The sequence below is a fragment of the Adiantum capillus-veneris genome, chromosome 13, assembly GCF_014529385.1.
Source record: "Adiantum capillus-veneris isolate H3 chromosome 13, ASM1452938v2, whole genome shotgun sequence".
In the NCBI taxonomy this organism is placed as follows: domain Eukaryota; kingdom Viridiplantae; phylum Streptophyta; class Polypodiopsida; order Polypodiales; family Pteridaceae; genus Adiantum; species Adiantum capillus-veneris.
The window spans coordinates 35097075-35112853 of record NC_140943.1 but is presented as its reverse complement, the minus strand read 5'-3'; the positions used below and the strand labels follow the sequence as shown (position 1 = coordinate 35112853).

Sequence of the window (15779 nt, the reverse complement as noted above, 5' to 3'; positions counted from 1 at the left end):
ATTCATAAGTTACACATTCATAAGGAGTGCTCATGGTTACACACAGCCAAAGTTTCCGAAAAGTCTACGAGGTGAAGAGTCACAATGGCCGCCTGTGTGGATGCAAACATGGATTAATGATGTGTCCAATTATGGCAGTGTGAAAACATGGCCATTCACATATCCCTTGTGTAAACATGCTATTGGCTTATTTTGTGTAAAACATTATGTGGTTAATCTCACATAATTTTGCACATCCAAATTTGGCTATGATGGATGGGCAGTACACCCTTCTGAGACCCAGTTCCAAATGTGTAAGGATTGTCTTTAATGTTAACAAGTGATCATACAAGCTCATTGCTCCTCAAACATGTAGAGATAAGGCTCAAGCTGAAGACTATCATCTACAAAAATGTCAATGTACAATCATATCACAAAAGGTGAAAGAATGCTCTCTGTCTGGCTTCTATTCTTCCGCAGAAATGGGGTTTAGGATACAAAAGAATGGGGAATGTATCAAAAAATGAGATCAGCCACCTGCATTTTATAACCGCTTAATAGAGCTCTGCTCTTGAGAATTTGACCCCCTTTCGGAGCTGCTGGGATGGCTCGTGTAGACGCTTTTCCCACGACCCTTTTGTTGATGAGCAGCATATCTTAGCGGAGGTTTCGGCTTTTATGCTAGCACCATTACATTTCCTGTCTATCTGCAGATTTTTTTTATAAAAAGGCTGCATTAATTACATCAGCAGAAAGCTTACTAAAAATAACCCTGAACCAAACTACTCATCCAAGCAGGCTTTGTTTGCAGAGCACAAAAAGAGGCTAATACACTTGGGTTGGGCAATTCCCCTTACAGGTATGAGCCATGTACTATGATGCTCCATACCCTCAGACAAGAGCCATGCATAGACATCGCTCATGATCACTGCCGGTCCAGTTTCCCAAGGAGGATTAAAGTGTTTGACAACGGGCCCTGACACATGATTTGCCCAAGGAGGAGAAATCAAGTTTTTTAAGGGTAACTTTCCTGAAACACCAAGGCAACATACTAATCTCCTAGGAGACCGTCAGGACTTTAATGCACAAGCAGATTGATTCATTACAGACCCAATCTAGCAGGCTTCACAAACCTGATGATGGATGTATGTGCTTACTCAAACAGCTTTCAAGCACAAACTAGAGAGAACCTATTCTAGGATAGTCACTGATTAAACAGTTGACTTTAATCCCACTTACAAACCCTCCCGTAGCTATCTTTCATTTTTTCTCCCTTCAAAAGAACATCCCTCTGCAGAAGTTGATGATAAACATAATTTACTAGATCTGGCTAAGAACAAAATTATCTATCAAAAAAGCCTTTACAAGATGCGTGAACTGGGCAGAGTAACTCTTCAACATGATTTATGCCATATTCCCCCTCACTTGACGGTATCGTCATTTAGTTTGCATACCTTGTGAATCTTTCCATTACGCAGATGGTATCTCACACCAGCCCAGTCAATTGACTGGGTGAAATGAGAATACACAGCAGAAACAGGGTACAGAAAGTTGTCAACAATAAGAGCCCAGAAAACCTGCAGATTAATCCAGAATAAGTTTTCAAACCTCTATGCCTTCCTGCATTCATCCCAAACGAGCAGATAATTCATATATGATTACTCCTATCAAACTAGAAAGTCGCTCACAAGAAACCAGTTGAAGGTCTTGATTGAAAACGGCTCCTGCTCCGGCGACAGAGCATTGCATAAATCTATCTCCACCCTTGAAAGATGTCGCAGGGAAACCATCTCGATCATCACACACACAAAGTGACAGCACGCAAAGATAAGACCTGCCCAACAGAGTAACAAACGCTCATTATTAGTACAGGACCCTTCAAAAAATGGTCACAACACTAAATTGAAAGACACTGACATAATGTGGCATTTCCTCATTAAATGTGTAGTACCATTGATCAAGCAGCCTACTACAGTAAAACCTTTTCAAAGAAGTTGAGCCAGAGAAATTGAAATATTTCAACATTGTATGAGCACATCACAGTTTTTGATAAGCATCAATAAGCTCAGACTCCAGCCGAAGGACAACAATTCAAGCTTCTGAAAAAAATTTACCAACCATTAATGTGAAAGCCGCGCACAAGATATACGCTGCCCAAAAGAAATCTGAAAAGTGCTAGTAACTGCACTGCAGACATTACAAAGGGCAAAACAAAGCTCCAGGATAACCAGCAATGTGAATAAAACAGAGCCCGGTTCATTAGCCAGTTCACATGAGTGTTGTATGATTCTAACACAAAGGTTTGCTTTCTCAAGTAGTTCCAGTATCTGAAAACAGAGAAAACCTCTGTCAGCTTCAAATAGTAGAAGAGTTCAAACAATCATTGAAAACCACAAGGTCTATTTGTTGTTATACTGTGAAAAAGTGATATTCTTTGCAAGAGGGTGGAAAAAGATTGCAACTGGAGGCGAACTGATCAACCTCTTGTTCGCTCCTGTAATACATGCACAAACACACAGAAAATTGATGAAATCAATTTGCTGGATGTGACAAGGTTAGTATTTTCTGTCAGGCATTAACAAACCCCTATTGCATTTGATACTTGTCTATCTTAATCAAAGACTCGAGAAGTCAGTTGGACTGGGAACATGCTTTTTCTTATGAACGGATTCTTCGTACAATGTAACCTATCCAATGGCCCTCCATTGTAAAGACATACTGCCGCTCACTTTTGTTAAATCAAGCTATGAACAATTTTGTATCTCTCATAAATTTGGCGAGTCCTAACTTACAGTCGATTTAATGACTAGAAAGATCACATTGATGATCAGAGTCGTGCGGGTACACCAGGGACACTAAAAGACCTATTACAACACAAGGGAGATCAACCAACAATCTTATTTGAGCTTTACCTTAATATGATAACTAATCTTGAACATGAACCCACAAAGCAGACCAGGCAGTATTATGGAGGGGAAGTGGACATACTATGTAGTCATATCATATATGAACCTCATACTAATACAGAACCTCACAGAGGCACTCAATTACTATGAGTACTGAGAGTCCGACTATAAGCCCTGAAAAAGACCAAGCTTGTCACCTTCCACAATACGACTTGCTTTATCGGTTGGCAAACTTGGATCTAAGTGTACGTACACCAAGTAAAGCCAGCAAAGTATGTCCAAAAAGTGTATCTTGGGCTCAATTTTGACTTCAATATTTTTAGAACGGAGAGTTAATTCCAACAAGGAAGATGCATCGCTTCAAAGGAGAAGTGCTCACAGTGTAGTAGAACATGAGCTTATGTTGCTTTGAGACAGGAGAGGCATACATTTATTTGGGAGACCAAAGGAGAGCCGATAACATTCATGGATTGAGGTAACCATAAAGGGAGGACACGCAAACACATGAAAGAGAGGATCAAAATATTGTATAAGAAACTAATATATAGATGGCAAATGAGGTCACCCCAACTAATAGAAAGCAAGAGCTAACAGAGGATTACGAAGCGAGGAAGCAACTGAAATGGGCTGCCTATACTGCAGAGACAGAGCCTCATTGAAGATTTCAAGAAGCCCCTAGGTTGGGAATAGATAGCCGAGGTTCTCAGGTGTTATATACTTTTAAAACGTTCAGCCTAGTCTATCAACCCAATCGTCTAGTGCCTTTTCCTGTAATTTTGTGAGTTCTTATCTGTAGTCAACCCCAAAGCGGAATGTACTAATGTCATGGATGTACTTGTCCCCATAGGTTGTTTCAACCTTCTGTTGACATTGATGTCCCTGAAAAAGTTAAAACAAGCCAGGCATACCTGCCACTGCAGCAAGTGTCATGTCATCTGAGTAGCCACCATAACGTAGTCCAGTTACCATTCCATATCGATTTTCCCGAAAATCATCAGCATGCATCTGAAAAGTTTCTTGCTTTATTAGCTATGGCTGGCCAACAATGAGAAAGGAGCAAAGAAAAGATGCAAAATTATTGTCTGGTAAATGTGTATACCATCATGCATCCTCCCCAAAGAAAAAACGTCCGTCCACCTGTTGCAAAGCCCATAGAGCAAGGCTACATAAACCATTCATCAGTTCAGTATAAACTTACCTGCTAGCAGCAACTTAGCATGTGAAGTGTGGTCAGTCAAAGCAATTTTAATTTACCATGTGATATTCAAACATGCAATAACTGCCCAAGCTTCCTGATGGAATATCAAAAGGGTAGCCTGTCAAAACAAAAATCTGCACAATTAAAAAAGTCAGTGGAGGATTAACAGCCTCCCACAGAACAAGCTGATAGCTGACAGCATGAACTGTCAGCAGCAAAATTAGCTACAACCTTTGGATTCTCCTCTATGCTGGCTGCCAGAGCGCCCAGTGTGCCCGGATGAAGCCTCACATCATCATCTAAGAATAGCACATACTTGGTTTCCTTGTGCATTGAATCAATACCTGCCTATCATGGTACATGTATATAAGCACAACCATTTCTTGTGAAGGCCTATGATCACATGTCCACCCACTAGTCACTGAACAAAACAGGCTTTTAGCAAGAAAAGACAAGTAATCACCAGTTGGTTATGTATTTTTTGGCTGCAAGTGGTAGACAAGCCAGCCACAATTACTTTTGCAGTCACTTGACCCTGCGAGGACAATTATTTATTAAGATAACCCATATCATATCTTTGCGACCATCACAAGAAAAGCTTAATACAATTTCACATTAATCCAGCTACCCAAAATGTTAAAGAAGAGAGAAGAACTAATCATCCAGTTTATGCTTTCACAACATGCTTTTTTACAGTTGAATGCACGTTGTTTTTCACTTTATAGGCAATCATAAGACAAGTTACCAAAGGCTGTGGTCATCGGGTCTATGGGCATTCCCATATGTGTGATATGCAGGTGAATTCTACAACTTCAGGTTGCTAATGTCACCGACACACTGGCTTTGCCTGCCAGGTAGGCTTGCTACAACCACCCCTACTGTGAATAAACAGGTTAGCCAAGTGATCAGCCTTCACGACATTCTTTACTGATACAAAGTGAGGCTGCTTGCTGAATCTATCCAATAGAGTCCACATGCCATCAAGCCCACCCTAATTGTTTGGAAGATCAGAAATAAAATCCGTAGAATACTCTCCCGCAGTTGATCTGGAATCGGTAAAGGCTGGAGGAGTGCTGTCGCTTTGTGCCTTTCATACTTCATCTTCTCATGTACCATGCAAGTCCGCACAAAAGAATCCACGTCCCTCTTGAGCTGGGGGTAATGATGCAACAGCCCCAAATCTTTCATCTTGAAAGTAGCATTCAAATCAGCCTTAAATTTAGCAATATGTGCCGGTGATCAACAAATCATCCACATATAGAACAACAATGAGAAGTACATTGCCCTCACGCTTTACATACAGTGTGCTTTCAAAAGCGCACCGCATGACGGTGCAAGCCTATGGGACCAGCCTTAAAATGGCAGCATGGAATTGTAATGGATCAATGAAGTTGGATGTAGGCGCATATGAGGATAGCTTTAATGAAAGAGAAATTATTTTTTACTCAGAAACGCATCAGACTCCTAGCGGCACATTACCTAGAGTGACGGGATACCATTGGAAGACTACCTGTAGGCAAGATGTGAGATCAACACATAGAGGACGGGGTCAGGAGGAGTGGCAGTCCTATTCAAGGAGGAGCTTCAACCCCTCATTTGTATTGTTCAGAGAGATGAGCAGGCCAAATATATGTGGGTCAGAGTGAGAGCGGAGACAGGGAGGCCACTCTACATTGCAATATGCTATTTTGCCCCCAGCACATCTCATTATGCATTGCACAGGGGACAGTCACCGTACATGATATTGGATGAGGACATATGGGAGTTCTTTAGGGATGCAGATGTCATTCTTTTGGGAGACTTTAATGACAGGACGGGCCAGTCTCAGACAACTTTCTACGATACCTCAGAGGAAATATTGAGAGAATTGGATGTTAGTGATTTGGGATTGGCCAGGCGTTCGCAAGATGAAGAGCACACTGGATATGGGGGACATCTGACAGATTTGGGGACTGCACATGGACTCGCCATCTTGAATGGCCTCCAAAGATTTCTAACGTCGAGTGGGTTCACTTGTTTTCCTCATAGACATGGGGCTAGCACAGTGGATTATGTTTTGGCTCAACCCAGTTTCATACCCTCTGTACAAGACTTTAGAGTCGCGCCCACGCCTATTGTGGTAGCAATAGATCATGCTCTCCTCACGTTTACAGTCTCATTCCAGTTCAGTACAGCTCGACTAGCACAGAGATCTACGCATACCCAGTACACTTTTACTTCGGAGACTGATTCTGTCTACATAGATGGTATCTACAGACACTTGTGGACAGAGGATCCGAGGAGACCTCTACGGGAGCGCACTTATATATTAATAAAGACACTACAGGATGCAGCAGTAGAGGCATACCCACACACTGAGCCTGGGCAGTGATGACGTTCTGGCAGCATACCCCAGAATAGCTCGTATGATGAGGAGTGCAGAGAGACCAGAGCCCGACTTCAAAGGGAGGCACTTCTAGGAGTTATTACTCACAGGAAATCATGGATTGCTTGCAATTTGGTACGACGAAAGAAGAGGGTGTTTCTAGCTCGACTAGAGCAGGATTTATATCAGTTGTTTTTGAGCAAGGATTTAGGCGAGGCATGGCGACTCTTCCATGAGCACTCTCCCCTACCAATCATCACTTCTACGGAGGTATGGCCCATGGGGTCTGTCACGAGGACATGGCAACTGCTAACCTTAGTTGTTGGTTTCTTTCCAATGATTTTTGTTTAATTTTCAAGACCCTCTTTTTGAAGTTGCAAATGGTCGGACATTGTATGGCCAATGTGAACGATAGTTTCACCTGCAGACGGGAAGTGGTCGGCACTGGAATTCGTATGGTAAGAGGATGTCTAGGCTCAGAGCAAGATCATATAGGTTCCCCCGTCGCACTTAGCAAGTTGGTGGATACTAGGAAGTGAACTCAATTAAGGCGTAAAGTCAAGGTGGGACTACCAACAAAAAGTATCCGACAGTTGGGCCACATTGCATTTTTGGATGCGGTCCCAATGAGGATAGATGGTCAGAAGACCAGCGGGAGCCTGACGGAAGCATCTCCTAAAAATTAGGGCACTGCTATTTTGGGCCGTGAAATGTGTTCGCGTCATTACCTCTGGTATGACAAGGGGAACATTTTAGTACTCTGCTACAAAGTCAATTGATACACCAGTTGAGAGATTTTTAAGCAGGAAACCCAATGCCGAGAAATTGCATGCATGAGTGCCAAGTGGCACTTTTTGGTCAATTTACCAAGTTTGGGAGAACAGAACTCGTAACTGACTTTTTGGAGCAGTTTTGGAGGCTGTTAACTCTCATTTTCAGCCATTTCTCTCCATTTTTGAGCTTCCCATGACTTTGCCTAGGTCCAAGGAGCTCATTTTCAGCATTGGAAGGCATCAGATGCGTGTTTACAGGGCTGTTTTGCTGCGTTTTCAGCGATACGCAGGTTTTGGCAGCCATGGAAATCTTCCCCTTTTTGCATCTATTTGTTCATAGATGCATTACAGGTCAAGGGCAGCAGAGGGGACGCTCGATTTATGCTAGGAGGATGCTTCATTGAGAACCTATCACAGGTTAAGAGCTATGGAGTGCATGCTTTCCTCTCTATGTACAGTGTGGTGCTAGGAGTGATGACCTACACACTACACACTACTCTCTCTCTCCCCTACGTGCAATTATGTGATACCCCACAAGAGGGCTCTTCGTTTGACTGATGTACAGCTATGTGGGTTCATGCTTTTGTGTTGAGGCAAGAGCCTCCTTGAACAGGAACAGGGGTAGCTAACTGCTACTCCAAAGCAGGCACCGGTGAGGGTCATAACCTCACCGTACAGGTGCGTTTTCAGCGCTGTGTATGCGCTGTAAATTGACCGTTTTTCAGCCATACGGACGCCAAAACCATTGGGAATAGTGCCCCACTCGCAGAGGACAGTCAGGGCACTGTTTGGGGCTGAAAACAGGGCAAAAACCAATAAATACAGTGTGCTGAATTTACTGTTTTTGGGCAGGAATCAGAGGGTTTATGCCAATGGAAGTGAGTTCCAGCAGGGGAATTGGTTTCGCGCAGGTTTTGGGGCCGTTATGATGCCGAAATTTGGCCAAATCAAGTGGTATCTAGTTGGATATAGACAAAGGATTCCCAAGACTCTACTTTGTAAATTTACCCTCTCAAAGTATAAAGAAATACCGAAAGGGGCGCCAATTTTGGGACCTACAGGTTGTCGGCGTCTGCTCGGGGCATTCTAGCTTCCGAGCCGTGTGTTCTTAAGTGTTAATTCCCGTTGTAGGTTCTCTTTGCAAAGTGCTCTGTGTGTGTGTCTAAAGTAAAGAATTTCGGGTGAAAGCCAACGCCTACCACCCCACCATGGGCCGGTTTCAGGGTCAGTATGCATCATCCCTCTATACAGTTCCAGATCCGCATCCTTGAGCAACAGTTGAGTAGATGGGCAAAGAGAGAGGGTGTACAGGTAGCAGGACAGGCGGGTTTCAGGAGAGGTTTCTCTACTCTTGATCATATTTTGACACTCAGAGCCATTATTGAGGAGGGAAGATCTTGTGGGAGACGGCTCTATTGTTGCTTTGTGGATTTCCGCAAAGCCTTCGATATAGTGCCCAAAGCTAGATTGATGCGTAGACTGCAGGAGATGGGGGTACCCAAAGAGTTGATTTGGTGGATCATAACTCTATACAAGTCAGTAGTGGGGTATGTATGCACTCTAGAGGGGATTTCTTATTTGGTTCACTCCACGATTGGGGTGAAACAAAGCAGCCTGCAATCTCCTACACTATTTGGCATGTATGTGAATGAGGTTGCTAACTACATTGAGAGGGATGGTGATAGAGGAGCACAATTGGCAGGGACATGGATCCCACTATTGTTATATGCTAATGATATTGTGTTGATTTCTGACTCCCCAAAGGGGATGTAGCGTCATTTAGATGCTTTGTACACACTTGCCCACGATAGTGGATTGTCTGTTAACTTGGGGAAAACCAAGGTTATGGTGTTTAACACCACACCACCGTGGGTCAAGAGGTCAGCACCGACTTTTACATATGGCGAGGAGACGGTGGAGTAGACAGATGCATACACCTATCTTGGGGTAGTCTTCATTGGACCGGTGTTTTCATTGAGGAGAGTAGCAAAAACTAGATTGACGAGAGCTTATGAAGCCTTGGGAGGAGATGTATTCGCAGGTTCAATTTCAGGAACCTCGAACAAAGCTCTGGCTTTTTGACACTCTAGTGGCTTCAGCTATGCTTTATGGGGTTCAGATTTGGGGACCCTCGATGGACAACCATGGCATATATGGTAGCACTGATAGATGGAGATGTATGGAGAGGCCTCTAATCTCTATGATCTCTCGAATGATTCGGCCTTAGGCCTCAGTGCCACATGAGATTGTTCAAGCCGAGCTAGCTGCCCCCCCTATCGCGGTCGAGACCCTTACTAGATCAGTATCCTTCATGCATAATTTATGGGACCTTCCCAGAGACAGATATGTCGAGCTAGCCCTTGAGTCGTCTCAACAGCTAGCGTTGCAGGGGGACACAACATGTTGGTATGGGCAGATAACATCATGGTTTCAGTCACATGGCTTCAGCATGGATAGACTCCCTCCATTCCAATACTCCTTGGATGCACCCTCCCTATCTCTCACACGGACAGAGATCACTAGACTCATACGTCAGGACTTGATTCAGCTAGATACCAAGAGCACAACACAAGAGTTGGGCACGAAGATGGATTTCTATAGAGAGCATCTTCTCCAGCTAACAAAAGACGGATATCTGATCAGACCGGCCTATATGGATACTCATTTATCCTATGGGATACGATGTTGTAAGGTGCAGCGGAAGTGAATGTTGAACTTTGCTCAAGATGAGTGCTCCGGACTATGCTCAAGGATTCCTTTCACTTATAGAAGGGAGAGCCTTCCGTTCTTTAATGAGAGAGTGCAATGGACACAAACAAAGTGAATGGACACTGTGCATGAAGGTGCATGAGACTGAGAGTTAGAGAGAGAAGAGAATACGACACCAGAATGTTGTCAAACCCTCCTCCGATAGCACTCTCTATGACGAGAGCGGTCTACTATTGATTACACAAATCTCTACAATGCTTGGACTTACCGACGATGTCGACAACGATGAGGACAACGATGTGACGGACTGGAATCTGAGAATGCTAAGGGCTGAAATCTGCAAATCTTGTATCTGCTGAATTCTGACTCTATGTCGATGACGATGGTACGATGACGACGCGCTGAAAACGCAGATGTTGAAATCTGTGTTTTCCGGGCTGAAGCTGCAAACTTCGCGGGATCTAACCGTGCGGCGAAGATTTGTTGCGGGAAGGTGAGATTTGCGAGGTTCGGGGGTTCTACTGCAATGTTTGACTACTAAAAACTGAAAACGCTGGTGCTTAATGAGGTTCCGTCACAACGAATCTGCAAAACGCTGAAGTGTGATGCACATGCAAATACGCTAGGGCTGATCTTTGTCTTCTGCTGTTACCGGTGGTTTGCAATGCAAAACGCTAGGCTGATCTGATGGGGTTCTGTCACCAAGATGATGCATAAGCCAAAACGATGGCTGCTCTCGTCCAAAAACGCTAGGTGTTGCAGTCTCTTGCAAAACGCTAGGCCTCTGTGGGGTTCTGCTGAGAAGTTGCCTTTTGAGCAAGGTGCTCCTGCTGCCTCTTCTGCCAGAAAGTGCTAGCGCTAGGTTTCTATATATATAAACTTAGCAAAATTGCCCTACCTACTTTCCACAAAAGTCACTTGAAAATAATAAGTGAAAAATGTCAAAAATAGGGAAAATAGGTCTATGCACTGAAAAAATGCTCCTGTTGGGTTCTTATGGAAATCTGATGGGAATGCTTATGATCATGTTGTGTGCAACCGGAGGATATGCATCTAATCTAAGTGACTGGTCATGCACAGTCTACGAACAGACTTACAAAAGTGCCAGATCACTACATATTCTAGACTGACTTGACTGAACTGAACCCTGATCATGTTGTAGCTTGTCCACGGACACATAGGGTTGGATGTGTCACGTGACAGATGTGCTATTGGTCAGATGCACACATCATCGCATCAGCTAGAGAGTGAGTCTGGCAGATTTAGGAGAATACTAGTTGAGGCCAGGATATACCATTTGTGTCATATAGAGCCAGAGACAAAGTTACATCACATTTGTCATTGTACTGTATACTATGAGATACGAGGTCGCTTTCATTGTCTATTCAGAGAGGGCTTTGGACCATTGGCTAGAGTCATGAGATATCAGGATCAGAGATGCCTCGGGTTGTTTTTGCTAGAGCTACGCAGACACAGGGAGACTCTCTTAAGGAGATCATGCAATGGGAGACATTCACAGAGGGAGATTACTGACTTCTTTAGAGCAAGGACTCAGCAACCAGATGAGCATGCTTCACAGCAGACTTCAGAGCCCACTTATACCAAAGGTATATTAGTTGATAGAGCCATTGAGCTCCGGAGAGCTAGACGCCCATGTCTACGAGGCGACCACAACATCAACGGAGGCTCCATCAGAGGATCATTAACTATTCTAGCACGACGCCTACTACGACTATTTACAAAGGCGGACATTGACGAAGCTCTTCAGCAATGGATGCAGTACTTTCTCGGACAACGCCTGATGCCCGGCATCCTCGGGCACTAATGATGATGATGATGATTTTAGTCTTTCAATTTGCTTCACTTCATTTTTATTTTTGTACGCAGACATTGGATTAGATCCACCAAGATTGTGCCTTTTGAAGACGTATAATGTAACATTTCATTCCATTTCATTTTCCCGCATATTTCCTTATCAACACACCTGCTGCTGCACTTTGACAATGTTTTGCATTAAGTGGATCCTAAGAATAAGCAAGAAAGTTCTATATGACCATTGACTTCGGCTTCCATTGTCCTTGTCACCTGGATTCAATTGTGCCTCTGAATTCATCCGCACTTCTTCTTCAACTTCCTATTCCACTTCTTCTTCCATACTCTCGTATTTTTCCTCTAAGTCATGATGGCTAGAGGGTGTCACGTTCATGGTTGATTACTACAGATTCGGATTAAACTCTTCCTACAAGAAGAATTGATTGGTTGTCTCATGTAAGGTGCAGCGGAAGTGAATGTTGAACTTTGCTCAAGATGAGTGCTCCGAACTATGCTTAAGGTTCCTTTTTTTCTTAGAGAAGGGAGAGCCTTCCGTTCCTTTAGTGAGAGAGTGCAATGGACACAAACAAAGTGAATAAACACTTGTGAATGAAGGTGCTGAGACAAAGAGATAGAGAGAGAAGAATACAACACCACAATGTTGTCAAAACCCTCCTCCGAAGGCCCCACTCTCTATGGCGAGAGCGGTCTACTATTGATTGCACAACTCTCTACAATGCTTTGGACTTGCCGACGATGTCGACGACGATGAGGAGGACGACGAGTCGGGCTTAAATCTGAAAATGCTAATGGCTGAAATCTGCATATCTTTATCTACTGAATTCTGACTCTATGTCGGTGACGATGTCGATGGCGACGATGCGACGACGACGCACTAAAAATGCAGATGCTGAAATCTGTGTTTTCTGAGCTGAAACTCCAAACTTCGATGGATCTGACCGTGCGGCGAGGATCTGCTACGGGAAGGTGAGATCTGCGAGGTTCGGGGGTTCTACTGCCATGTCTGACTGCTGAAAACTGAAAACGCTGGTCCTTCTTGAGGTCTAGTCGCGATGGAACTGCAAAGCGCCGGTTGTTATGCTGCTCCAAAAACGCTAGGACTGATCTGTCTTTCTGTGGAAAACTGCTAACGCTTGGGCTGGTGTGTTGTGTCTTGTTGTCGCCGAGGCTGATCTTTTATGCAAAAACGCCAAGGCTGGTCTGTTGGTTCGCCGGCCCACTCTGATGCGTGGATCATGTGATACTTGAACTTCATAAAGGTCTGCAATGCTTGCTTCTTTGGGCCGCGTCAAAAGCGACACATAGTCTTCTGTGGCTTCTTCAATGCTTCAACTTCGTCTATAGTCATGCGTCTACCTTCTTCAAATATCTCCGAGGATGAAAATTCCTGAAACCACTCCCGACACAAAAACATGAACATACCCATTCCATGTAAAGTGACTGGAAAAATTCTAGTCTTCTTTAAAGACTGTGCATGCAATGTAGATGAACATATAGACGGAGCGCCAAACCGTTCATCAAACACATATAAACAATGGACTCGAAACTTATCTTTTTGATCTAAATCTATCAACTGTGGCAAATCACAATGGAAATGCCGATGCTTGATGCTCAATCTTTCTTGTGCTCTTTCTGAGACTGTCATGCCAAGGAAGAGACATGGAATGTGAATTCCTTGGGTGCGGGTGCAAACATTTCATTTTTTCATGAGTAATCCGCATACATCCGTGCTCATTCATGAGTGAATCGTGTTCATCGTGCAATATGTCATGCCTAAGAAAAGGGATCACATAAGGACGGTGACACAAAATACAGGAAAGCATCACGAATGAAACACTCGAACAATGCATGTTGCCTAATGTAAGGTGCAACGGAATGAATGTTTGAACTTTGCTCAAGATGAGTGCTCCGAACTGTGCTCAAGGTTCCTTTTACTTACGGAAGGGAGAGCCTTCCGTTCCTTTAGTGAGAGAGTGCAATGGACACAAACAAAGTGGATGAACACTGTGAGTGAAGGTGCATGAGACTGAGAGATAGAGCGAGAAGAGAATACGACACCAGAATGTTGTCAAACTCTCCTCCGAAGGCCCCACTCTCTATGGCGAGAGCGGTCTACTTATGATTGCACAAATCTCTACAATGCTTGGACTTGCCGACGCTGTTGACGACGATGAGGACGACGACGAAACAGACTGAAATTTGAAAATGCTAAGGGGCTGGAATCTGCAAATATTTATCTGTTGAATTCTGACTCTATGTCGGTGACGATGTCGATGTCGATGGCGACGATGCGCTGAAAACGCAGATGCTGAAATCTGCGTTTTCCGGGCTGAAACTGTAAACCTTGCGGGATCTGACCGTGCGGCGAGGATCTGCTGCGGGAAGGTGAGATCTGCGAGGTTCGGGACTTCTTCTGCGATGTCTGACTGCTAAAAACTGGAAAACGCTGATGCTTCTTGGTGTTCCGTCAAGGGGATTCTACAAAACGCTATGCTGATGCAAAAATGCTAGGGCTGAAATCTGTCTGTTGCGGGGAATCTACCACCCAACGCTAGGCCTTGCTGTGTAATCTGCTAACGCTAGGGCTGATCTGCTGTGTCCTTTAGTTGCCGAGGCTGATCTGCCATGCAAAAACGCCAGGGCTGGTCCTGTGGATGAAAAACGCTAGGTATCGTAGTTGCAAAACGCTAGGTCTTTAGATGGGAGTCTTGCTGAGAAGTTGCTTATTGAGCCTTGGTTCCTGTTGCCTCTTCTGCCAGAAAGTACTAGCGCTAGGTTTTTATTTATACAAACTTAGCAAAATTGCCCTACCTACTTTCCAACAAAAGTCACTTAAAAATAATAAGGAAAAATATAAAAAATAGGGAAAATAGGTCTATGCACTGTAAAAATGCTACTGATGGGATTTGATTGGAATCTGATGGTCATGCTGTGTGCAACCAGAGAATATGCATCTAATATAAGTGTCTGAACATGCACGGTCTGCGAACACACTCACAAAAGTGCCAGATCACTTCCTATTCTAGACTGACTTGACTGAACTGAACCCTAATCATGTTGTAGCTTGTCCACGGACACATAGGGTTGGATGTGTCGCGTGACATCCCCTCCTTTTCAAAGTGAGGTACTGGTACCGAACAGTATGGCGTCGAGGGAGATCGCCTATAGCATCCGGAATCCTGGAAGGGACTCTTCACCGGCCCACTCTGATGTGTGGGTCGTGCGGTACTTGAACTTCATAAAGGTCTACAACGCTTGCTTCTTTGGGCCGCGCCAAAAACGACACAAAGTCGTCTGAGTCTCCTTCAATGCGTCCACTTCTTATATGGACGTAGGTCCACCTTCTTCAAGAATCTCCGAGGCTGAAAACTCCTGAAACCACTTCCAACACAAAAACAAGAACATACCTAATCCATGTAAAGTGACTAGAAAAACTCTTGTCTTTTCTAAATACTATGCATGTAATGTAGATGAACAAATAGACAGAGTGCCAAACCGTTCACCACACACATGCAAACAATGAGATCGAATCTTGTCTTGCTGATCTAAATCAATCAACTATAGCGATTCACAACCGAAATGCCCATGCTTGGTGCTCATACTTTCATGTGCTCTTTCTACAACTGTGTTGTGCCAAGGAAGAGACATGGAATGTGACTTCCTTGAATGCATACTTTTCAGCTTTTCATGAAAAATCCGCATACATTTGTGCTCAATCATGAGTGAATCATGTTCATCGTGCAATATGGCATGCCTATGAAAAGGGATCACATAAGGGCAGTGACTAAAATACAGGAAAGCATCACGAATGGAACACTCGAATAATGTGTGCTGATTAATCATTCGAACACATAATACTTCCAGTGAGGGTTCTTTGGACCTAGGCTCGAGAGCCAAGATCGGTTCTTCCTGAGGGATCGTCTCTGCAATGAGGTTAGCTTCACTAGAAAAAGTATCAACTAACACATCATCCTTGTGAACAATCACGTCATCTTTATGCAAATCATCATGCTTGG

At 43.9% G+C, this 15779-nt stretch overlaps 1 protein-coding gene across 2 annotated transcripts in view; it reads right to left on the bottom strand.

The window, feature by feature from the left end:
• Window positions 1–290: 290 nt before the first annotated feature.
• LOC147443800 (Nucleotide-diphospho-sugar transferases superfamily protein) overlaps window positions 291–15779 on the bottom strand; it is a 64037-nt gene continuing 48548 nt past the window's right edge. For both annotated transcript variants that reach the window (XM_086526598.1, XM_086526599.1), the window contains exons 5-14: window positions 4547–4618; window positions 4315–4431; window positions 4140–4217; window positions 3985–4047; window positions 3794–3890; window positions 2395–2473; window positions 2098–2306; window positions 1668–1813; window positions 1434–1556; window positions 291–686 (exon numbers count right to left, since the gene is read on the bottom strand). In XM_086526598.1, coding sequence (XP_086382724.1) covers window positions 534–686; window positions 1434–1556; window positions 1668–1813; window positions 2098–2306; window positions 2395–2473; window positions 3794–3890; window positions 3985–4047; window positions 4140–4217; window positions 4315–4431; window positions 4547–4618 — 1137 coding nt within the window. In that variant the 3' untranslated portion in view covers window positions 291–533. The remainder of the gene's footprint in view (window positions 687–1433; window positions 1557–1667; window positions 1814–2097; window positions 2307–2394; window positions 2474–3793; window positions 3891–3984; window positions 4048–4139; window positions 4218–4314; window positions 4432–4546; window positions 4619–15779) is intronic.